The sequence below is a fragment of the Vidua macroura genome, chromosome 5 (genome assembly GCF_024509145.1).
Source record: "Vidua macroura isolate BioBank_ID:100142 chromosome 5, ASM2450914v1, whole genome shotgun sequence".
NCBI classification, from domain to species: Eukaryota; Metazoa; Chordata; class Aves; order Passeriformes; family Viduidae; genus Vidua; species Vidua macroura.
This window is the reverse complement of record NC_071575.1, coordinates 59722014-59748461: the sequence shown is the minus strand read 5'-3', so window position 1 is coordinate 59748461 and position 26448 is coordinate 59722014. Positions and strand designations below refer to the sequence as shown.

General features: G+C 36.8%; 1 protein-coding gene across 1 annotated transcript in view; it reads left to right on the top strand.

The window, feature by feature from the left end:
- Positions 1–19509, top strand: part of PRKAR2B (protein kinase cAMP-dependent type II regulatory subunit beta) — a 73841-nt gene extending 54332 nt beyond the window's left edge. The window contains exons 3-11 of the mRNA XM_053978247.1: positions 1760–1812; positions 2868–2951; positions 11372–11478; positions 12727–12880; positions 14090–14191; positions 14773–14847; positions 15629–15694; positions 15824–15962; positions 17391–19509. Coding sequence (XP_053834222.1) covers positions 1760–1812; positions 2868–2951; positions 11372–11478; positions 12727–12880; positions 14090–14191; positions 14773–14847; positions 15629–15694; positions 15824–15962; positions 17391–17524 — 914 coding nt within the window. The 3' untranslated portion in view covers positions 17525–19509. The remainder of the gene's footprint in view (positions 1–1759; positions 1813–2867; positions 2952–11371; positions 11479–12726; positions 12881–14089; positions 14192–14772; positions 14848–15628; positions 15695–15823; positions 15963–17390) is intronic.
- Positions 19510–26448: the final 6939 nt, after the last annotated feature.

Below are 26448 nucleotides of genomic sequence, written 5' to 3'. Positions count from 1 at the left end.
AAACCAAAACACACACAAGAAGCCAAAACCAAAAAATGTATACAAGAAAAGATTGTGTACAATAAGTACATGAGGAGTAACAGAAATGGTTCTGGAAGTATATTTTTGGTAGGAGCATGTTCCAGGAAAGTGTTGCTCTACTGATTAACAGAAGCACATTGGTCTTCACTAGTGTTATTTTGAGTATATGGAAAACAGCCTAGAACAGAGAAAGGACAAATCAGACAGTACTTAATGTGTTAGGTGTTCCCAGGTTAGCTGTGCCTCAGATTTGCTATACTTGGAAACTGGAAGAATTTTCTAAATTAGTCTCACCCCTGTTAGCATTAAGAATCTGAAGAAGAAAAACAAATGTGAAAAATAGAAAAACACATCCTTAAAAGCAGGCAGGAGCTATGGATGGAAGAGTCCTGTCACAGATTTGCAGATAATTTTTGTTCCTAGAAAAATTACAGACAAATATTCATTTTGTAAATACCTTGAGAAAAGTAACAAACAGCAATCAGCGTGGATTTGTTGGAACTATCTAGTAATCTGGAAAAAGAGATTAAAATTTGTGGATAAAGTAAAGGAGTAGATGCCCTCTACATTTTCATTTTAAGAAACTTCTGAAAGCTATCTTACAAGAGTCCCCTATAAACAAGCTAGGGAACATCAAGCAGTATTTATATGTAAGTTGCATGAGATATAGTTGCACAGCTGGTTGGGTAAGGTAAACCCCAAGCAGCTACTGCTGTTTCACTCATTCCACAAGATTTTATTTTAGGCACTAATATGTTTTTTCAGCAATAATCTGGATTATGTTTTAGAGAAATTTGCAGTTCTCACAGAGTTGAGGATGAATTGGAAGGATGCCATAGAACAGGATTAGAGTGGAAGATGATCTTGAAATGGCTTTGAAAGTAAAGTAATATTTAGCAGGTGTAAGGATATGGTATTATACTTGGGCAGAATAGCCATAAGACAGATGGTTAAGCAGTGGGTTTTGAAAATGATATATGTCATAAATATTACATGAATAGACAGAGTCAAGGTGTTGTAAAGAAGGCATGGATGGATGAAAAAGACATATAGCCTGTGAAATGTAAGGAGTAATTCATCTGATGTACTTAGTAGTCTGCTTGGTTCAAATACTGGGACTAGTTTGAGCATCACATTTCAATAAAGATGTAGCTAATTAGAGGGATTTCAGGGAATGGCAATAAAGATAGTTAGTTAAAAAACAGGACTTGTAAGGAAAAAAATTAAGAACCATAATTATTTAGCCTTGAAATTAAAGGGTAGGTAGGAATGAAAAGTTTTCAAGTATGTGAAAAACCCCAACAAAGCACCTTGAGCCAACCAACCAACCATTCGAAGAAACACACCCTAAACCACCTTGAACCTACACAGATGAAGGGAATGATCTAATCTCTGCATCCTGTATGGATAGTTTAAATTATAAGAGAAGGAATTAATTTAGACATTGAAAAAAAAAATCCTGACCATAAGATGAGATACTTAGAACAAGTTAGGTGAGAAATTGGTAAGTATGTTAGCAGTCTTTCAAAACAGGGCAAGCGTATCCAAAAACGATACAAAAGTGTAGCTTTGTTTCATCTGCAGTTTGGAGTTGACTTGCTCTGGACCCTCTCAGCAGTATGAATGTGTTACATTACTGTGTATTATTGCTGTGCCACACAATGCATTTTCTGTTCTGTAAATCTTGTGAAACACTACTGTAATTGGAATTAAGATTATCCTTTTTATTTTATTTCAGTGTGTGCAGAAGCTTACAATCCTGATGAGGAAGAGGATGACGCAGAATCCAGGGTACTTCATGCTTAGAGTCAAATACTTTTTCAATTCTCAGGCATTAAATTTAGGAGGAAAATGTAACAGCTTTACCATTTCTTTCCAAAAACATTGTTATTATAATATAGCTTAGTAATCTCTTGGGAGTTTGTGTTAAGGAACATTTAAAAATTCTCTGTGATAGTCACCCATGTAGGAATTTATGTATTATTCTTAATTACCAAACCTATGGTATATGGTTAAGGAAACATTTTTGTGCAATTATATTTACCCAGAGAGCACCTGCTTCTAAAAACTCTACTTGATGTCCTTATAATCTTGCAGTAGTTTCCTTTTTCAAAAGGCAGAAAAAAGTTAAACTGTAAAATTGCTAAGATTTTTCAAGGTACAATGTGACAAACAATGAACTATATTTATTTCTTTTATTTGTGTTACTACTTAGCTTTTAAGATTAAATAGCATGAGTTTCAAGAGAATTTTGTTTATATTCTACCTAATTTTCTGGCTTGTAACACTGTCCAAAAGGTTACCCTGTGGTATTACAGCTGTACATAGCCTATCTTTTGAAGCATATGAATTGAACAAGTTGATTGATACTCAGATGAACCAGACACTGGTAATTTAGTAAATCTCAGATAGTGTCATATCTGTTGTTTACTCTGTGAAACTTATGATATAAACTTAACACAGATATGATTTCACGCAATATTCTTTAGGAAGTGGTCATGGCAAATGGCTGAATGTAACAGTGGTGCTTTTTATAAAACATGCATGCCCCAAATATGATTGGAGATTGGTAATGTTTATGTAGCAGTAGTGTAGATAAAGGTGTCCAGAATGGCTTGCAGAAATGAACTGGATTCCACAGGTGTAAAGCAGCGTTTCGTTTGCTAATGCTGTGGTGATACTATTTTATCATTGAGTGTTTATTGAAATCCTGAAGGTTTTGAAATGAGAGAGTTATGAATCATGGCCAAAATATTGTGTAAAATGCTTAGCTGAATTAGCTCAGTCCTTCAGCTAGTGCTACTGTATGATAATCACTCTAAGAGCTTTTGTATTATATCCCTCAGATTATTCACCCCAAAACAGATGATCAAAGAAACAGACTGCAGGAGGCATGCAAGGACATCCTTCTTTTTAAGAACCTAGACCCGGTAAGAAATTCTTGGTAATGAACAGCATTTAGCTGTGCTGCTAAGAATTGTTTCTTTTGAGCTTTGGAACAGAAATTTACAGATTTTACTTTTGTAACCTCTTACGTATGCTTTCTTCACCATTCAATAAATTCCAGAAATGCCATTTTTAAAAACTGATACATCATGTATAGAGTCTTTTGTTTACCATGACAAGTGATAATATTGAAATACATGAATATGAACATGTACATTAATAAAAATGGATACATTAATTATATTAATTATTGTATTTTCTCATTTTAAATCTTCCTGTACACTGATGTCTATAAACACATCAGTTAACAGGAATGTTTAAGTTTTTTCTATTAGTTACTTTTTAGCATCAAAAGGTGCTGAGTGCTCCATCAAAACAGAAAATTACCCCCAAAGCCTTCAGTTTAGCTATGGATGTAATTGAACAAGTGAATTATGAAATAGAGGAAAAGAGAAATGTACCAGTGATGTGTTTATATTATTATTGTGCTTAATGTAGATACCATAAAAAAGCTTCAGGTAATTTTCTTCCATGCAAATAATTTCTTTCTGTTTCATATAAACACAACTATGAGCTTTTAAGAAAGCCTAAATGCACTGAATGAATGATCTGGATCAGAGCACACAGGATTGTTTTAGGGAAAAGGTGAGTGTATCAATCAAAACCTGCATACTGAGGTTGGGATGACTCACAGCATCCCAAATGCTTTCTCAGGAGATTTGATTCAGTGCTGTCAAGAGAGGGAGCAGGAGGGGAAGAGAACAATTATGTAGATTTTTAAGTATGAGAACAGAAAGTTTAAACTTTGATTCAAGAGGGAGCTAATGGAAGGACCAGCCTGCAGCTCTGTTTGTAAGTCAGATGCTATTACAGAAAATGCACATTAATTTGTGCTGCAAGTTTCCAGCTCCTGCTTCTGTCTGCACAAAGACTGAACCCTGACCCTGGGTACTGTTCCCTTAGAAGCCCTGAGGAGCAGTGAGCCACAAAGCCTCAGCTTAGCAGAAGCCTGGAGTTACTGTTATGGAAGGGCATCAAGTCTCAGCATGGTTGCTCATACATGTGCATTCTTGAGACAGTGAGGATCCTGACACAGAAGGTTTCCTTACTCCCTCCCTCATGCTGACTGTTTAATAGGTAGTTAATCAGCTGCTCCACTATACTTGTTCAAGCTAAAGCCATGCACACATCTACCCTTCTGCCCCTGAATTATTTTTCTGAACTTCAGGGAATCAAAGTCATTTGTGGGCATCTGCTCTGGATATGAAACTGCTTTATTATATATTTTCTTTATTGTTGGTGTGTCCTGGCTTCCACCATCATTACATTAGCCTGCCAATGGCATTTTGGCAGACCCCTCTCGGTTAAGCTCTGAGCATTTCTCTCTTATGAGCTCTGCAACACGATGGATTATGGTGTGCTCCTAGAACCTGCTGTGATGTTAATAGTGCTTACAGCATCAATCCTCTGGATGGGATCTGCTTTGCATTACAGTGAGAGCTAGATCCTCTGTCTCAATAGTCATCAGCCACTTGGTCTGCAGGACAGGGGTCTGTTTGCTATACTGTAATTTTATGTAGACATAGAGCATTAAACTGCTCCAGTGGAGGCACTTGATGGACTTCTTCCAAGGATTAATTATTTCAAGGAATACTGAGGGATTATTTCCTCTGTTTATGAAGCTCTTCTCAGGACTGTGCTTACTGTCTTGATACTGATGTTTTGAGCTATTTTTTAAAATTCTTCTTTTGAATCAGTTATTTGTAATTGCTAAAAGTTCCCACAATCTGTTCCAAGTGTTTAGCAGAAGACTTCTCAGCTGAGTTCTGCCTTTGTGGAGGTCTGCAATCCAAAGCCTTGAAATGTGCTCTGGGGATCTCCCAAGTCTTGTTCACCCCCTTTTGCTCAAATTGTCCAGTGGATTAAGAACACTTCCTCCTGCTTGAAATCCTTTACAGGCAGCATTCTGGAAAGCTGAACAAGATAATTTTTGTAAAAGAGTTTTCCATTACAACAATTTTATTCATAAAAGACACTGGAAAACTACTGAGCTCTGAAGAGAGCAAAGATATTAAAATGTAGCCTTCTTAAGTCTGGCTTGTTCCTTCTGTGAAGCTAGGATCTGTAGTCCCTGGGGAACTTCTCCCACTCCTCCTTCTTGTTCTGCTTCTGAGCAGCAACTCAAGGGCTCTGCCAGTGTAGTTGCAGTAATTAAATATTCCTATGCCAGCTCTTTTACTCGCCTCTGCCTCTCCATGAGAGATGCTGCAGTTTACAGAGCGGTGTATTAGCAAAAACCTTATTAATCTTGAAGAGAGATAGTATCTTCTGCTGCTAAAGCTCAAGTCTCTGGAACAAAGTCAAGTTTTGTATTGATAGCATCTCCTGCTACCACTGTTGTGTTTTTTGGTTGTTTTTTTCCTTGTACTGAATTTCAGCTTCTTTCTGCTGTAGTTCTGTGTATGAAAGTCACCATTTCAAAGGTCACTTAGAGGGGAACAGATGTAAAGAGCTTAATGGATTTTTCCCCAATGGCCTTTTAGAGGGTGTCAAATACCATTTTCAAATACAGAATAACATGTTTTACAGTGTGATCAGAATTGCATTCAGTACATGATGGTCAGTGAAGTCCACCTTTTCTTAACTTTATCCCACCTTAACACACTGTATTTTAATTTGAATGGAAGGATAAGATAAGGCTATCACTAAAGCCAAAGGAGAAGTTGCAGTAGTTGACTGTAGTAGGGAGTGACTTACAGTTCTCTGCTCAGCGTGTTAATTAAAAAGGCCATTTGAAATTACAAGAGCCATCACATAAAATTAAAACCCAGCAGAACCATTTGAATGTAAGGCTAAATGAGAGAGGAGAAAAAGATAACCTTCAGACTTCGAGACAACTTAGGACTTGCTATACACGCACAATACTCTTGAGCCCTTGTTTAACTATAGTAGTCTTTCAATAAGAGATAGGTAAATTTGCACATATATATTTATAAATATTAATATTTCACATATTGTCTGTGATTAAAAATATAATAATGTAAAGAAACACCAGTTCTCATACATTTCCCTGAGCAACATTCTTATGTTTTAAAGCCAGCTCTTATAGTCTAAAGTCTGTGAAGTTATTGGAATTTTATGGAAATTTTCTTTAACTTTGTAGATTGATGAGGATGTGACCAGTCAGTGAATGTGAGTTTAGCAATGTATTCCATAGTTAACTCCCTTAAATGAAAAATACTTTTAAAGAATTGACATTTTAGCAATTTTTTTCCTTTCTTAACTATTTGCCGTCTAGTTGCTGTCACTCAGTATCAGTTTTTCATAGTTAGAGTTTTGGAAAAATTACTTCAAGAGAAGAATATGAATTGAAACATGCATTTGCAACAAGATGAGGGAAGGAGATTTTGCAGAGGTACTTGGTTACTTCTTAGAGGACCACATCAGGAAAGAATCAGGAGACAGGTCTATTCAGATGTTTGTTTTGTTCTTCCCTTGCTATATTAGATGAACTCATTCCTCTCCTAATGTATCTCTTCTGTTCTTCTTCCCAGGAAAACCTCTTCCTCTTAGAGTATTGTTTGTTGTCCTTCTCAGTTGCCTGCCTCCCCATTACCAGAAACCATAATAGTACGGTTTTGCTCCCAGGATTGTCATAATGTGCCAGACTGGTTACTCTACCTGCACCCTCCTTTGTGCTCCAGGTTACTACAGTGGGCTCTGAAGCTGCTCTCTTTCCCTTCCACTTTCACTTTGTGTAAGCCTGCAAGGAGGAAACAAGATGATGATCAAATGTCTTCAGCCCTTACAGAGAATAAGCCTGAAGTTGCTATCACTGAAATTTCTCTCTGTTCAGCTTAACAACTGTTTTATCACCAGGAAGAATAGCAGCAGCAGCTCATGTACTGGCCAAGGAAGCATTCTACACTTACTTTTTACAATACAATTCAGAGTTGTTCTTTCGGTTTTGTCTCTTAAGAGGAAAATGTGCTGGAGTGATTAACAACAGGCTATTTAGTTTGGAAATTAGGGCCCACAGGGCAGCAGTTAAAAACCCTGATGAACCTTTTATCAGAGCAAGAAGCTGGCTCCGGCTGATACCATCAAAGCTGAGCTCTGCCCTTGCACTTAAAGTCTGAATCCTTTCTTTGGCAAGAATTCACAAGCAGTGTTAGATTATCTATTCTCTTTCAGAGAAGTTTAATATTGGAGAGCTTTGCCCTGCTAATGCTTGTACAGAATATATAAAATAGGTCTTGACTCTTTTCTGAAAAGTAATAAATTATACATATTGTCCACAAATATGCAAAAGCAATTTCTGAGCATATTGCCACTTACGTACCTGGAGAATTAGTATAAGAGAGCACAAATATTGATTAATCAATTAGAATTGATTAACTTGAAGGAAGATGAAAGAGAACATAATGTAACTGTTTTATGAATAGTAAAATCTTATACTTAAGGCCAAATCATTCCTTGAAACCACTAACAGAAGGTTCTCATGCTGCTCTCAGGTTCTTAAGAGTTTTGGCGAAGAATTAAAACTACAGATTTTGGAGCAATTAATGAGAATATGCACCCTATCCCCCCACCCTCCATCCATTCATATATATATATATATACACATTTATACATATATAAAATATATGTATAATAAATATAACTGAGCCCAGAATGCCTGAACATGTTAATACTCTGCCTCTTAGAGGTAACAAAGGTGGTGACATTGAGATGCCCTTCCAGAGAAGGGCAGTGGAGCTGGGGAAGGGTCTGGAGCCACAGGTCCTTTGAGGAGCAGCTGGGGGAAGTGGGGGTGTTCAGCCTGAAGAAAAAGGGGGCTCAGGGGAGACCTTGTCACTCTTGTACTGCCTGACAGAAGGCTGTGAGCAGGTGGGTGTTCCAGGTAACAGGACCAGAGGAAATGGCCTCAAATTGACCCAGGGGAGGTTCAGATTGGATATTAGGAAAAATTTCTTCACTGAAAGTGTTGTCAAGCTTTGGAAGAGACTGCTCAGGAAAATGTTTGGGTCACCATCCCTGGAGGTATTGAAAAGCTGTGTAGTTGTGGCACTTGGGGTAGTTACAAAGTATGAAATGTGTTACTGAGCCTGACTGATGGGCATGTGCATGATATTTGAGAGGCAGAGTACTAATTTATCATGTAACTGTGTGGATGAAGGTTAAGGTATATTCTCAAGGAAAATGCTATTGCTTAAAAAATTGATTGTACATTGAAATACAAATTAGAGTGTTTGATGGTGAAGAAATGAATGCCTTCTCATTAATTTACAAGTGGATATAACACAAGGGAACTAAATATTTTTAACTGGATCAATATTGCTGCTAACATTTTTATCAGAGATCCCCTCGTATATATGTGCATGGTTTTGTTTTGAAAAACAAATGTGGAGAGGTATAGACATAAATTCTGTAATTTATCTTCCTCTACAAGGTTCAGAGTTGTTGATTTAAGAAGTCCTTTTCTTCCCATGGTTTCCTTGCCTGTATTTTGCTAACATTTTCTACCTCTCTCCCCCTCCCCACACCCATCCCCCTTCCTTTTCTGGTATTGTCTGCTTCATTGACTTCTTAATATCATGTTGAATATTAATCTGTTGATATTTCAAATTGCACAAAGTGAGGACAAGGTGGCCAGCAAGATGCCATTTTAACTGGAGCTCATTTTATGAACTCAGGGACAGTAGAAGAACTGTGAATTTACTTTGTTCACATAATAATATTCTAATGTTTTTAGAAGTCATATGAGACAGGGAACTACAGGCCGGTCAGTCACAAAAAAATCCCTTCATCCTGATTTCATTTTACATGTATTTTTGAAGGTAGAACTGCTTTAAGGAAGAAGAGCATTTAGACTGCACCATTTTACAAAATACTATAATTAATTCTGTTTATGAAATAGATTTGCTTTTTAATTCTGAAATTACCTATCTTTATATTTTCAAAATAGCTACAGAGGGTGCCAGTAAATTGAGCCTCAGTCTGGCAGAGATTCCAGAGGATTCACACAGAACAAACAGGGCAAGCAAGTTATGTAATTCTCATGGTAAAAGCAAAAGCCATGTTCCTGGTTTGGTTAGTAGTTCATTTGTTGTAGTTCACTTTGTCTTAATTTAAAGTGGACAATTTTAGAAAAGGGACCCCTTGTCTTTAAGTTAGTTGCAGTTTATTTAGGAAATTAAAATAAATGTGCAATGCTTCAGCAATGCTTCACTACTCTCAGATATATTAAATATCTTAAAGTATTTAAAACATTTTTAAAGGGGAATTGGATTTATGAATTCTACTCTGTTGCATTAAAAAAATATATATTTACATACTGGAAAAGCTGTAGTTTGATGAGCTTGATTCATAGTTATAAATTGAAAATGTTTTAACCAGAAATCCAAGATGAAGTGCACTGAATAAAGCTTTTAATTGTATGTGTGACTCCTCCATTACAAGAAATAACCATTTTTTTGGTTTAATCTTTTTTCCCAAGAAATCTTGAAAGTATTTTATGTTCTGGGGTTTTTCCACATGTAATACATTTTTCCTGCATTGCTTGCCATTAGATGAGAACATGGCCTCTAGCCTCCCATGAAGTGGGGAGCATTCTGTATGTTCTCACTGAGAGAAACATACATTTTGTATGTTTTCAAAAGGCAAATAAGGATTGTTGGTTGGGGAGCCACTTTGCCAGTTCAGATGTAAAGCCAGAGGAAGGGAAGGTGCTGCTTCAGTTGCCTTAGACAAGCTGACATTAGGTCAGTTTTGCAGATTCTGTAGGAATTTTTTTTTTGTTTACATAGAGAGGACTGAAAAGAAGTAATATTACCTATTCATTCAAGCATGGAAGCTTTTAAAAGGCAACTCCTGTACATAATTTTCAGTCTCTTCCAATGGCACCCACTCACAATTTTCTTTCTCTGAAATGAGCTATAACACATTCGTTGATATCTGAAATGATATCTATCTTTTTCCAAACACATCCCTGTCTATACTAACAAAGGTACTAAGTAGAAACACAGTTAAATGATTCTTTGCTGGCCTAGGAGGGCTGCAGGATGTCTCCTTGTACTTTACCATCATCAGCTGTACTAAGGATGGATACTGCCATTCTGTTGTTCTTTTTGCCCACACACAGCCAGCTCTGTGAAGGAAAATTTGTATTTAGCTTCCATTTTTCAAAAAGGCTTGGATAACATGGTACTGCTGGTATTTTAAAAAGCTTTCAGGAAGTAAAAAATTCAGCAGCATAAGGATGGAATTCATTACAACTAATTTATCTGTCTAAAAATTGTGTGTAACTGGGAGTTACAGTAGATCTCTCTATCATCAGAGGAAAGAAAGGGAAATCTCTAGAGAATGATTCTGAGCTATCTTGTGTGGTTATCTCTGTCCATGGGCTGCAGAAGGACTCTAAAGGACTGACTTAGAGTGGTGTTCTTTGGAAAGGCAAATGCCATCCATCTTTCAGTGGCTGGAAATGCTGTGAATGCAACCATTGCAAAATGCATATCTAGAGGCTTTTTTTACCATGATTTTCACTAGAGCTGCTTGTTCCAGTATGATACATACTTAATAAGTTTCAAGAAGTAGAGTATAGAATTTTAGGCATATGGCAGGATAAACCAAAAATAAAATTTAAATTTTTAAGTTGACTTTTTACGATTCTTAATCCACAATGAGCTGTCTTTGGGTTTTTAGATGTGAATAGTCAAATTTACATCAAATAAGACAAATTAAGTAATTAGTGGGTGGGTTTTTTGTTATTTTACAGTTGCAATTCAAATGATCATATTTTGTTAGTCTGTTAACATTTCTCTGTCAACAAAGTAGTTTTGTAGCCATTTGTAAATTCCTTCTTCCCAAAGAATCCAGCATTTACTTACTCAGCCAAAGCACTGCAGACCTTTATGGTTACATCTGGTCCAACATTCTGCAGGCATTGTATAACTTAGACTTTCAAAATACCTCACAATCATTTTGAAACTAAATTCTGTAAGGAAGTTCTAAGGACAAAGTCAGGTAAATGTATGATTTAGGATAATGGATGCAGGTTTGTTTTTTTTTTTTTTTTTTTGCAGGAGTATAACATTGCTCAGTTGTGAAGGGTGAAATTCTGTTTTTGGATGGTCATGAGCAATTTTATGTTGCAAAGGAGATCTATTTTATCATTTGCAGTGACAAGTAAGAAGCTGTGCTCTGAACGCTGGGAAAAGCTAACACTGAATACTAAATAGAGCTGTCTTTCTATTATTGATCCACACATTTCTGTAGCACGAATATTATCCACCATTAACATCTTTTATTTGCATATTGGGAAGCTGGCCAGTTAGTTAATTCAAAGAGTAAAATTTTAGAAGCAGATGCTAATTTCTTGTCTTTGTGTTATTTTAAACAGGAACAGATGTCTCAGGTGTTAGATGCAATGTTTGAAAAGATGGTTGAAGGAGGGGAACATGTAATTGATCAAGGGGATGATGGAGACAACTTCTATGTCATTGACAGGTGAATTGCTGTGTCTTATTATAGCACAAAGTACTATGCAAAAGTCCATTGAGAAAAGTCTGTATTCTGTGAACTTGTATTTAATGCTGACATTCCAGCTTTTCTTTCGGTATTCAGTGACAGGATTCATGGGAATGGTTCAAAGCTGTGCCAGGAGAAGTTCAGATTTGACATTAGGAATAATTTCTTTACCTGAGTGGTCAAGCACTGGAAAAGGCTTCCTAGAGGTTGGTGCCCCAAGCCTGTCAGTGTTTAAGGGTCATTGGGTCAATTCTATGAATAAAATTCTTTCACGTTTGGGCAGCCTTTAAGTGGTCAGGTAGGTGAACAAAACGATTGATTTAGGTCCCTTCTAACTGAAATATTAAATCAAATTATCATAAAAGTGTGTACAGATTCTGTACTGGAAAGACAATCTTTTTCAGCCTTGTGAGGTTACAGTTTGTTATCTCTTGTCCAAAAGGCTGCAGGGACTTTAAATATTCTGTCAGCCTTGCGGATTTTAGTTGTAGGGTATTGCTCTGTGTCCCTTGTCAATGAAATAACTGCACAGATGTTTGCTTTACATTCACATGATTTATCAATGCACACCATAAAAATATTCAGCACAGAGGAAAATGATGGCTCAGCATCAATGGGCTTGGCAAACTCATTTTACAAGATATCAGATTTTACTGCATTCCCAAAGGGAAAAAAAAAGTTATTAAATTATCGATGGAGAGAAGAAATGCACAATATATTAGAAAAATGCATATATGTATTTCATGATTTTACATGATACATTCCTTCTGTCTCCTGCATCTCGGTTGTTTCATTAGAAATGACTACTTCAAAATATTTAAAATATTAAATAACTTGTATTATTTCAGTGATCCTATCACAGCAATTTTTGCAAAGACTTGACATTTGTATCTAGTGTGGTTAAAATGAAATTAAGAAACAGATTCTAAGATTTTAATTTTTAATAAGTTCTGGTAATAAATAGATCACTGTACATCCATTCTATTTTTAAACTGGGTTAATGTAAAAACTAATAACCCTATCCTTCCCTTTAAAGAGGGACCACTTTTATTATTTATAGAAGTCATTGAATTGTCTTTACAAGGTGTTTAACATCATCTAAGCAAGAAAATATGTATTTCAAATGCTTTATCTTTGGAATTCATTGTATAAAAAGTATAAAGAGAGGCTGCTTAGCAAAGGCCAGGGCTGGATTCTACTCACTGTACTTCTGTATTTTATTAACAGAGGTACATATGATATTTATGTAAAATGTGATGGTGTTGGGAGGTGTGTTGGAACCTATGATAACCGAGGATGTTTTGGTGAGTTGGCCTTAATGTACAATACACCCAGAGCAGCTACAATTATAGCTACCTCTCCTGGTTCCATCTGGGGTTTGGTAAGTAGAGTACTTCTTTTAAGCTATTTTTAGAAAATCTGTATTTTATATAGATTTTACTGGCATGCTGTATCAGCATTAAATATATATATATATATATAAATAATTTCAGAAAGTTTAATTCTAGAAATCCTGAGAAATCCCAACACAGTGCTGTCTTTTACCAGAATCTACAGATGAAAATCTGAGATTTAATAAAACACTGGGGTTTTTTTTTATAATTTTGTTTTATTTTATTTTAATTGCAATTTCCCAAATTGAAAACCACTGATAATTGCATATTAACTTTTCCCCGCACGCCTTGATTGGAAATGCCTTTGTTTCCAGAGTAAAATTCCAATATGAGGTTATTTACTAGTGTTATACTACCTGGATCTTTGACAAGAGTAATTGAGTTTACCCCAGAAGTGAGCTGAGATGGCCATCATCTTCAGGACATGCATACTGATCTAATGACTGATCCCAGGATAGAAATGAAACATGTGGTTATTCACCAGCTTAATCCTTGTCACTTCTGGGATTGTTTAGGACACTGTAAGAATGGCTTTAAATTAAATTGGGTTGTGTTAGGCAGTAAGTCCCCCCTGTGGCAGTGAAGGCTTGCAGTGCATTTTCCCTCTGCTTGTCACCAGGGCACAGCCACACAAAGTTAAGAGAAGAAAACGCCATAAGTGTAGTTTTTCCATCTGTCCAGTTCACTTTCATGGCCAAATCTTGAGGAAGTTGGCTGTTTAGGGCAGCAGTGAGCCTTGTTCTGCTGAAACAGTAGATTGTGGACTGTGACCTAAGACCCTGACTCATGTATTTTAGTTTTTACAAAACTCTAAAAGCCTCTTTGAGTACATATCAATTTATATGGGACCTCAGGTTAATGAATGAACTTTGTAAATTTAACATTTAAATATTGAGGATTTCTTAAGTATCCTGAATTGCCCACTCAGTGTTCACTGCTGTAAACTCTACCCTCTGTAGGTGAACTCAGTATTTACCCTGCAGGGATTTTCATAGCGATTTTCAGGTTAACTTTAAGAGCTCCTGATTGACCTCTAGAGGAATCTTTCTCAGTTGACAGTAGGGAGAGACCAGCTCAGTTGACAGCTACACTGAGTGACTAAAATGGAGTAATTTGATCATACACAGCTAGTTCTAAAGTATTTTCTAGCACATATTTTCAGTTAATTAACTCTCTTTTTCTCTTTGTGTTTACAGGATAGGGTAACATTCCGAAGAATCATTGTAAAAAATAATGCCAAAAAGAGAAGAATGTATGAAAGTTTTATTGAGTCATTGCCATTCCTTAAATCTTTAGAAGTAAGATTTCTATTGCATTATTTTAATAGCTATATTGGAGGTACCTGATAAGATCCTGCTCTCGAAGACTTTAAATTTGGCATTCAAAGTGTCTCCACAATAGAAGTTTGCATACTTGTGTTTCAGAGAAAGACTACATTTTGACTTTTTTAAAATTTAGAATGAATTATTATTGTTCATATTGTGTTTTAAAATATAAATTAACTTTACTTTCTGTTTCCCAAAGCTTAGTTTTACTAGATGTTAGCCAACAAAATTAAACAATTACTTGAAGGAATTTAAAAATATTTTCATTTATCAGCTATATTTTTACATATATTTTTACATGCATGCTTTTCTGAACATAATTTTTGAAGGCTTCTAACAAAAATGGAAGCTTATCAGAATAGCTGTTAAAACTGTAATATACCCTCAGAACACTGTTCAGCAGTTCTTTTTTTAATGGTAATCAGAACTGGAAAATAAAGATGCACTATTCTTTTGTGCAAAGATTCACAGAAAGAAATATGAAAGGGCTTCCTAAATATATGCTATCATAATGTTAACCAAATATTTCTTACATTTTCTTTTTTTAAATGAAGGTATCTGAGCGTTTAAAAGTGGTTGATGTGATTGGTACCAAAGTGTACAAAGATGGAGAACAAATCATTGCTCAGGTACAGTTTCTTCCTAGTTTTAGTTTTTCTTTCATAATAGGTAACAGTAACCATGTTATTTATAGACAATGCATAGCATACTTTTAAACCCTATTTTTCTTTCTCACAGAAACAAAATCAATGAATCTTAAATGTAAGAGGTGGTTATTTTGTTTCAAAAGCTCACTTTTCACTTATGATACTTTCAAGAACAACCGTCTTTGTTGGTATAAATAAAAGAGTCAACATTTTTAGTACACTTAGAAATTCAAACTTGATAAGTGTGCTTCAAGGAGGAGCACTGAAGACTCACCTTGATTTTATTGTTAAAATATGGTCAACTTTTTAAGAAGACAAAAGTAAACTCTTCAGGATAGGCAACTGTGATTGTCTTGCCCCAGGATAATTAGTGGATAAGACATAGCCCCTGGAGGCTTTTTATACTTTTTATACTTCCCTTGCTAAGGGAAGTCATTTGGGAGGAACATGGAAGTGAATAAATAGTAGTAAGGATCCTAAAAATCTTTCACAACATTGGTTTTCTCTGCTTTTTGTGTAAGGCACAGTCAGCTATGTCTTTTCATGAAAAGGCCTTGCTGTTAGTTCTGTATAGATGTTTTGATTGTTATATGTCTAGAGTATGGTCTTCAAATTAGAAGTGGTTTCTTTTTCCACAGGTATCAAAAAGAGGAGCTTCAGGGCACTGGTTGCAAATATTTTGATGTTACCGTGAAACTAAAAGGGAAATTTTACACTTTTTTTACTCACTTTCTTTTTTTTTTTTTTTTTTTTCCTTGTGCAGGGTGACTTGGCTGATTCTTTCTTTATTGTGGAATCTGGAGAAGTAAGGATTATAATGGCAAGGAAGGTAAACATCCCTAAAACAACAACCTTTTTTTTTACCATTGTCACTAACTTTGCTTATGAAATCCTGAGTTCGGTGAATCTCTCCTCTAATACTCTTTCTTTCTCTCTCTTTCTTTACATGATATTTCAGGGTAAACAAGATCTAGAAGAGAATGGAGCAGTAGAAATAGCTCGATGCTCAAGAGGACAGTATTTTGGAGAACTTGCTCTTGTAACTAACAAACCCCGAGCTGCTTCTGCATTTGCTCTTGGCACTGTCAAATGTTTAGGTATTAGTCAATACCATTTTATATCTAATATAAAATTATATTTAATCTATTTGGTTGTTTCTATTGTGACTCTGTCTTTCCCCAAAATATAAGATTTAAGGCTGTTTCAGTAATCACCTATTATTGTGCATTACTATTTGCATTATTTATCTGCAAAAATCACTTAAAATTGATAAATACTATTACACACAATTTCTCCAGTATTTCTCTGATTGTACGGAAGTAAAAATTCTTTTAGGACAGTACAGAATATTGCTGCAAGCTGCTTACAGCCATCAGACAAATGTCTAATACTCTGCAGAAAGGTGAGGTGTTTCTTTTCTCAGTAGACTGACTCATCTAGGAAATAATTCTGTTAAAAATCCTGTGCCTTTTTATCCCCATGACTTAAGCTCTTAAAAAATTCTTTTGTCTTCACTAGCTGTTAATGTAGTCATCCCATCACACTGTAGTCTCAGGCACAGGAAGAGTGAAGACTGTAGGAGTTGTGCTCATAGACAACCCTTCACATCCATTGCTTTTCATGCTCTGATGTTCAGCTCCTAATTATGGGAAAACTATAAGCTGCAAAGATAGACTTGGCATTCCTGTGTAACTATTTGATGACCAAGTAACCAAAAAGTTTCACTATTTTTTAAAATTCCTAACTCGAAACACACAGACATCATCAGGCAATAGAGATCAAAGATATGACAGATGGGAAAGAATAACAGGCAGTGGTGAGGAAGAATGTTATTATCCATTATGGCTGAATAACAAAGCACTGGCACTTCCCAAACAGCAGAGATCTTGAACATTTCTCAGGAGACGAGAGATTACTGGCCAGCAGGTTGGAAGTATATGAAGTTTCCTCCCTGGCCTGGTTGGAACTATAGAGGATCACATTACGTGATCAGATAAAGAAAATATTCTGGTTGGCTGTGCACTGACATTGTGTGTGAATTAGTGTTTTCAACTTTTTGCACATTTCCTGCGAAAATAAGTATTCATTACCATTTTCACTTTGGGTGGAAGCAAGTAAAAAGAGCAAGGAAATAGGCTGTTACAGCCCAAATACAGCCAACAACAACACTTAAGGTTGTGGCTTTTTGAAATCGCGTGGGTCTTAAAACTTTATTTTGTGGAGGAATCCAGGCCCATTCAGACTTCTTCACAAGTTCTCGGGTGACATATATCTTAATATGAAAATATTTTCAAAATAAGGAACAGAACAAGTTCGAGTTTATTTGTGAAGTTTCAAGACAGCAGTGTGTTGGTTGGTCTTGGTTTTGCTAAGGTAAGCAGTTCCCTCCTGTGTGAACAATGTACATGCCTCAGTAGTATTGTTGTCATTTAAAATCTTACACTGGAATATCATAAATACCAGGATGAGTCTGTTACTGATGAGCACATAATATTCTGTCTCTTTCTCTCCTTTTTTTATCTTAGTTATGGATGTGCAGGCATTTGAAAGGCTTTTGGGACCTTGTATGGATATTCTGAAAAGAAACATTGCAAACTATGAAGAGCAGCTAGTTGCTCTGTTTGGAACAAACATGGACATTGCCGACACCAGTGCATGAACTAAACATTGGAGCAACAAGATCTGTTATGAGAATATAGCACAGTAGTGGTTAGTCCACTGAAAAATTGTCTCTCTTCCTATAGATGCCAAGCATTTTCTGTGATTTTAAGAATGGGATTAGGGTTTTTTGGTTTGGTTTGCTTTTAGTTGGGTGGTTCTTTTGTTTTTGTTTGTTTTGTTGGTTGTTTGTTTTTTTTTTTAATTATGACAGTGGAAATACTAGTAAAGAAAATAGCAATTCAATAAATTGAAGGCTTGATTTTTAAAAGTGCTCAGAATTTTTGGTTCTATGTGATATAAGGATGGTCTGTCGTAGCACAGCACCTTTGAAAATCAAGTCCTTTAAAACAGTATTTCCTTAAAGAATAGATTTTTTAAAAAAACCCACATGTGATGAACTTGTTAAACCAGCTTCCGTTCTTCAAAAAGGTTACATCTTTTCTGGAAAGACTGTTAGTTTGAATGTGATATGTTGAAAGTATTAGTGCACACAAAGTGTTTATATGTATTACTACAGAAGATATACAGTAGATATTACTTTTTGACTATTACAGTTGTCATGATTTTATGTTGCATTTATCACAGATGTAGTGAATCACAAGATTAATCATAAGATAAAGCATGACAATGCATTTTGTGTAACGCTCATGACCCAAATCTGGTTTTTAACATTTCGTAATTGTTTTAAAGTCCTCTTTGTTTAATATGTCATGTTTCAGCACGACATTGTAATATCTTATGCAATTTAGAGGACTTGCATATTTTTGCAATAAACTGCATTTTTTATTAGTTATATGAATTCTGTACATGAGTGAGGACAGCTGACAAATTAACCTTAATGCTTTTAAAGCAAAGGCATGGGTCATTGTCATGTTCTACCTAGTCATACATTACCTATATTGTTTTCCTCCTCCCTTGTTTTATATTTATGCATTTTGTCTTTTCTATTTATGCTTGTTCCCTAGTTAATTTTTTTTTTAGATCTCACCTTTTTTATTGTTAAATCTGTTTCAAGTGAAATGATCTCTGTATATCTCTCTTCCTGCAGTCTAATCTTAGCTATCAAAGGTCAGAATCAATTATTGAAGTGATTGATATCAAAAGCCATGCTAAACTAAGCTTGTCCTTGAAAATCCTTAACAGGAAGTGCAAAAACATTTTTAATTTGAAAGATTGGTACTTCCAAAGCTTTGCACACATCTGTCATTGTTAAAGCTAACATGTCTTGCTTTCAAAAACCTGTAGGTCATCATGAAATAATATGTTCAGCTGTAATAGCATGGGATACCTTCTGAGACTGAGGAGAGAGAATATCATCTTAATTACGAGCACAGGGCTCATTGCTTACGAGGGTCTGTGACTGGAAATTTCAGGCACAGTCCAATTTCAAGCCTGCTTACTGACCTGTCTGTTGATGTTCATGGACAGCCAGTGCATCTGCTGACAATGGGCAGCTTTGCAAAAATGACACTGCAAGAGTAGTAGGAAGGCTGCTTGTGCCCTGATTCAAACACCCGAATTATACCATCTTTCCTTCTTAGATAATGACTTTTCTAATGCCATATATTTGTGTATGTTGATGTAATCATTATGCTACAGTTAGTGATATGTTCTGACAATTAATATAATCATACCTGTATATGAAATTATGATTATATAATATGATAACAATATATAATTTATATCATATAGTATGGTATAAATTATAAATCAGATTTCTAAAAAAATACAATCTGAACAAAATTTACAAACGTAATTTTTTTTTTTTACTTAGAAACCTGGTATGAATAATTGCACATATGATAACTTGCCTTTGTACTTTTGATTTATGGGAAAAAGAGAAGCCTGTTATACTAGAAGGAAATATCAGGTAACCAAGATCTACACTCTTGTCATTCTGTATGCTTAATCTCTAAAAGCTACCTATATTTTGCACTGGCTTGATGTGATTAAGAAAAATGCTAGAAATTACTTGTATGGCAGTAAACTACAATCAAGGCCATAAATGCCAGTCATGATATTTTCAATATTGTTGGTTATATTTAAAGTTTCCTTACAATAAACAATTTTTATATATAAAAAAAATCTGTTTGTTGATATTCTTCTTGTCTTTTTTGTCTTTTAATTCTATTACTATAAAGTCACAAGTGACGTATTTATGCTCATTTATTAAAAAAAAAAAACCAACCATAATTCTTAACACTTTCATGCTGATTTTCAGAAATGACATTATGTGGATGCTCTGTCTACTCAGACAACATGTTGATGCAGTAATTGTCATAATTACTTTATTTGATGAATTGCTTGTAGTTTATAGCTGGGAAAAAGCTGTGGAGTAACAAATTTAGGATAATCAGAGACTCGGTTTTTCTGATTCCCGAAATACAGCTTCATGTTGCAACAGTTTTATTGTGTTGCTCTTGGGCACTGGATGGTTTCTTGAATTTTCTTTGTTGGTAAATTCAGGGGTGCTTAACCAACAGTAACGTGTTATCACTTTTTAAGTTTCATCCAAATCATTGTATCCTTCATCTCTCAGCACTTGGGATTTCATCTGGATCTCTTCATCTCTTCATAGACACTTCAAACGTGCCAGGCTTCATGTCATAAATGTGTTGAGTGTTAATCCTAAGAATGAAATAATATCAAGTTACTGATTTTTTTTTTAGAGTCCTTTCAATAAAAAGTAGACATTTCTAATAATTTTAAACAAAACTGTGTTGGGTTTACCTTATTAGACTGTGTCCATGCTTAAGTTACTTGATGCTTCTGTTATTAAAGATTTTTATTGAATTTGTTGAAAATATTCCCCACTTAGAAGAGAGAAAATCCTGAGAGAAATCCCGTATGAGAGGCATTCATGGGTTCATATGTTTTACTAACCAGAAGAGAAACCACATGACAGCAAATGTTTTTTATAAATGCCTTAACCATGGGGAAAATAATCTGATTGCAGCCCTGAAGTTGATCACAAGACACAAATCCTGAGGCAAGCAAGATTTCCTTGATCCTACTGCTGATGCCATCACTTTTTAAATGTCAAATGACATTGTACTCCGTGAGATTTAATTCAAATTCATCTGAAATAAACATTTCTGAAATCATCCCCTTCTGGATTTTCTGTTTAAGATCCAGAAGTGACCAACTGTGGAAGTCTTGACGGAAACATCTGAAGAGTACTGTGAAACCATTTACAATCTAACCATTTACAATAAACCACTATCACTCCATTTTCTTCCCTCATATTGTATTTTCTACTCAGTAAAGACTGTTTTGCTCCTTGCTGGAATGGTGGGTTTAGGTTTTTTGTTTTGGTGGTTTGGTTTTGTTTTGCTTGAAATGTTTGGTCCTTTAAGCTTTCTGTAAGGTGACCCTGCAACAGGTATGTCATGATTGTACCATTTTGTAGTCCATGGCACACTTGCCATGACAAACATTTTTGTTTATTCTGTATCAAGAGTCACCAGATGTGCAAAATCAGTGTCTTCTGGTCATCCTCCATAGGCCTGACAATTCTTAGTCTTCTTTTTTTCAGATGCTTACTGCATCTGATCACATTTGCTTGCTGGAAGTCAATTTGCCACAGCATAGACGTTTTTACGTGTTCTTGCTAAAGTTTTTATGTTAGTTCAAAGCTCTTTTTATCCAATCATACATATGATGATAGGTCTGTGTGTATATATATATATATATATATATATATATTTGTTTCTAAGATCCTGTGTCCGTTCTCAACTATTACTCCAGGGAGTAATTGCCTCTTTGCATGCTGAGTCTGTACAGATCTGTGCTGTTGACTGTCTTACAAAATATACTATCATTTTTAAATCGTTCTGAGAGTTGTATTTCCTTCAGATATATACCAAGGCTGTTTCCAAATTCTTACTCTACTTTTTGGCTCAGAAAGATGCTTAGCAGGCTGGACACTCTCACTTCATGGACTGAAAGGAAGCTGAATAATCTTGTAGGGTATGAAAAGCCCCTGGAAAATTAGATTTTAACATTGTCTCTTCCTTCACACCATTTCTTTCCCTTGAAATGAGCTTTCTCTTGGCAGCCAGGTAAAGAGCCAGTGGCAGTAGGGGGATATAAGGCAAGTGGAATGACTGGCTGGGTCTGTGCTGGGACACAGTGGTCTGGTTGGCTGGGCAGCCACTCTGCCTTCCTCATCTCCTTTGTCCCACCCCTGCCCCTTCTCTGATTGCAAATCAAAACCAGCTGGAGTGCAGTTCTGGCATTGCCATGGCTGTGTGAATACCCTGGGTAGGGTTGTGTTCCTTCCAGAGAACTGGTAGAGGCCTATGTGTGTATGGCAGAACAGACAAAGACCAAACTATTACATAAATGAAGCTGCCCAATCAAGACCATATAGAAACTCTGCCATTAGGTTCTACTAGGTCATTGTGATGGTATCTGCTGACTCATCCTTTTCTTACTGAGGTAAATTAAATTAGGATGGTCTAAAAAGAGCATAATTCATGATATGAATACTTTGTCGTGTGTTCTTTGAAGGTATTGAATTATTTCAGCTGAGCAGCTATGAAGTTTTGAGAGAGGATAATGCTCTGTGCAGGTCTCTGTGGATGACTAACTTCCTGTCCTGGCAGCCGAGTGAGCCTTTGGGACCTGCTCCCTCACATCTCTGAAGATGCTGGAAACTCAGCCCTTAGAAATGTCTTATCTAGAAAAATCCATCCAACTTACCCAGAAGCTCTGTATTCTTTTTCTCTTTGTTGCTTTGTCCTTATAGGGTCAGGTGGTGTGCCTATCTTGAGCAACCTTAGTTAGACTGTACCATTGGTTTTTTGGCTGCATCTGTATGGCTGTATCTGTCATAGGAAATTTTATGTGCCTGAGACTATTTGCTAGTACTGACGCACTGAACGGCCAACATCCTGCTGTTTTCCAGGATTTCTCTAGGCTCATTTATAAGCTGTCTAGGAAGCTTTTTTTTTCAGCTTTCCATATGGGGTGCCCATATACAGATGGCCATCTGAGAATAGTCCTTGGCCTATGGTGGTTCCCAAATAATATCTGAAAATTATTAGCTATTGGCCTGTGCAAAAACTGCACAAGGACTAGTCTAAAATGAATCATATACAGTACAGATGATTGTATTCCATTGCCCAGAAACACTTACTGGCATTTTAATTTACCAACCAGCATAGAGGAAACCTACAGTTTTTCTGTAATCTCTTCTTGATTTGTTTTTCTGCAAGCTTTGAGCTCAGATGGAGGAGATTATTTATCACTCTTCTGGTTTGTTTTGTGATATGTGAAGCCTTTTTTTTTTTTTTTTTTTGCTAATATTACTGTCAGTTTTAGTCTTGCTCTATTTTTATAGGTAAAAAAAAAGTTTAGCTGAAACTGGAATCTGCCATAATGACAGGAAATAAATTTCTTATTGATTCCTCACCTGTCTTGGAAGGGGAAAAAAAATAATCCCTTCCCTGTTATTTATTCTATTTCTCCTCAATTTGAGTCACTGCAGGAGGAAAGTGAATTTTTTCTTCTAGCACTCAAGAGATTACTTCTTTCCTGGGAACAATAAGTTTTCTTTTCCTTTGCTCTTCATTCCCAAAAGCATCTTCTGTGAGGAGATTGAGGATGTGAAGTGTGGGACGTCTATAGGAATGAGGACCAACCACCATTGCAGCAAGCCACGAATGGCCATTGGAAGAGGGAATGAGTACAAATAGCTTTAGGAGATACACAGTTCATTGTGTGAGGAGAAAACTTGATTGAGAGGCAGAATGGCTGCAGAAGAGAGGCTGCCATGTTGGCTAGGAGTAGAAGCTCTGGTGAGTGGAGTTCTTCTGATGTCTGGGGGACTGTTTAGTTAATTACTGAGGGTGGATGTCTACATGCTGATGTGAAAGCTCCTGTAGCAGGATTACAATAATTATATGTTGCATTTCAGAGAGTCAGCAGTAACAGCTGTGTTATAAGGGCAGGATTGACTTGGGGCAGGAGGGATTAAAAGTGGAGATAGGCACAAACCCAATATATAACATATATTTTACTAATACAACTTTGACTGAAATATTACTAATTTTAAAAATTTGCTTTGTGTCTTTTTAGCTTTGTACCTGGCAATTTTAAGAAGCAAATAGCTAAAATGCAAATGAATAAATATTATCTAATTGTAGCCTCTCCTGTTTGTTTAGTGCTTCCTGGTAGCCACATGTAATGTGACAATAACTCGAAGGCTAACACTTCCCAATCCCCCACCTTATTTTCTACCTCTTACAACAGCAGAAGCAACTGAATCAGCAAAGCTACCAAGAGTGCCTGTGATACACAGTATTGATTCATTCTTTGAGCACCCATTCATTTGGGCATGGAGTAAGGTGAGGTAGGGTGTGTGCAGGGGGAGTAATGATTTAATTAGAGACGAGGCATTCAGAGCAAGGAGTATGGCATTGACATAATCTTAATTCTGAAATTTATATGATACATACTTGCCTAGAGCCAATGGCATTAGTGAGTAAGCTTTGCTAGTTTTGTGTGTCTTGCTGTCATCTACTGCATGGACTACCTGTCCCTTTACTTATTTTCCCTTACATCCTCACTGAGTAAATGTTAACTTACTGTATGCAAAGGAGAGGTAGATTTGAAAATAAGAAAGCTGTTACATGTCTCATTTTAGAATTTCAAAGCAGTTCAGACATTCATCTTTACAAGATTTTAATCTCAGTCTTAGGTAGCATTCATATTTTTGTGCTTTCTGGGTATGTCATAGATTCCAGTGTGATATCGAGGTTCTAATTCAGCAATGGTATTTACTTGTCTAGACCTGTATCTGGAATCTGGGCTAGTGGGTCTCAGAGGACTGGGCTTCATAGCTAACACTCATGCATGAAGCTTTTGTAGAGAACTGTGACTCTTCACAGTAAATAGCTGTGAAGCTATTTTGTTTTGGGTCCAAAACGTACGTAGCAGGGTGGAAATGTGCTCCGTAAGAAGATTCATATCCTTTAGGCCAGCAGACTTCTTCTGAAGAAAGATGGGACTTGAGACAGGATGTTGTATCTTCTGTAGCTGCTTGATCGGGCCTCTGCCATTTCCGCCTTCCACGCTGTGGCAGAGGACGCTTTCAGAAGAGCACATTGTGGGTTTTACGTGGCAAGGGCTGTGCCACAGGCACAGACGGCAGCTTGCAGAGTGGAGACATCTGCATGCCCAGGTCTTCTGCCCCGCCTCGATCTGGCTGAAATGCATTAAAATGTGTTAACACAAGAAGCTTAGATGTCTCTCCAAAGAGCCTAAAGGCTGTTTAGATGTGTAAGGGAGATCAAAAGAGAAGGGGAAGAAAAACAGCCTTAAAATTCATTTTATTGTGGAGTGGTGTAAAAAAGATGGTTCTTTGTTTACCAGTGTTCTGTTTATTAAAAGAATATATTTTAGAGATGGGATGTCATAAAAGCTTTCTTATATAAAGATGTATCAGTTATTTAGAAAAAGCCTGAATTGTAAATATAGGGAAAATGTGAGCTTGTGGGATGTGGTGTAGACAGCTGATATTACAATAAGCTGTCTAGTCACTTAAAAGTAATACTGAGATTCAAATATTAAGATTATTTTCCTCAAGGTACTTATTTAAATAATATTTTCAGATTGGGAATATGTAAAGGTCATTAAGCACAGAAGATTCTGAGTTAAATTCCATGGGATTCTTTTTCTACTTCCCTTTAAAGCTAAGCTTGATTACAGAGAGTAATAGTTTCCAGATCACACTGCAGAAGATACTGGGTGTTTTTCAGAGTAGTATCTGTCTTCAAACAGTGCCTACAGATGGCAATGACTTTACTGACAGGCAAACTATTACTTCGTGGAAAAGGCAAATCTCAAACTGATGTGCCAATAACCTCTGCAGACTGTGTTGTGATGCCAAGTACAAATATGGTATAATTTCCTTTTTAATTATGTTACCTTTGTAGGCCTTGTAGGCCTGTGGGAACAACAATCCAGCATTCCCTCTAGTGGCCACTAACCAAACAGGGAACCAGTTGGCTTTAACTTGTGTTAACTTTGTTTTTTTCTTCTTTTCATGCAGTGCTATGTTAACATCCCTGAAAGGCAGACCTGTCGCAGATACCAAATTACTGCAAAGGTTTTGAGACAGGATTTAAGACACGTTCTCTTTTCTGGAATTATGTTGACAACAGGCTAAGAAAGAAGTGCATTTGTTGGGAAAATCCCAACAGTTGCAAAATATTGTCCATCAGTTTCTAAAATATTGTCTATTTCTGAATTGTGCTCGTACTTGCTTTGTGTCACATCACGCATAGTAATTAATCTATTTTGTGACGAAGATGTGGTCTCTGGAGGAGTCTCGTCTCTCTGATCTGGAGTTACTGGGTGCAAGTGGGAAAATGTCTTAATAGTAATGTCCAACCAAACCACAATGTTATTTTGGCAATAACTGTATGCGACAGTCTGGGAAACACTACTGGACTGATAAATCTGCATGGATTTAATTTATTTTCTCCTCTCCACCCCAACTTGTATTTTGGGCCTAAGCTCCCACCAGCGCCTTTTCAATGAAAGAGGCGAGGGACGAGGCCAGCGCGGAGGCCGAGCGCAGCTGCTGACTCACTCCCTGACCTTTAGCAGCCTCCCCTGCCCTCCGCCCCGCCCCGCGCCTCGGGCGCAGCGCGGGCGCGCTCCGCCAAGCGCTGCTGGGCACGAGCCGGGGCCGCGCGGGGCGGGGGGCGCGGGCGCGCAGCGGCCGGGCCGGGTACACGTGTCCCGCGCCGCTTGTTTACTATCGCCGGCGCCGCGCGGGGCATCCTGGGGGCTGTCGTCTTATCGCGGACCCGTGCGGAGGAGTGGGCGGCGGTGGTGACTACAGCTCCCAGAGTGCTTCTGCGCGCGCTGGCGGAGGCATCGGCCAATCGGAGCGCCGCATGGGGGTGATTG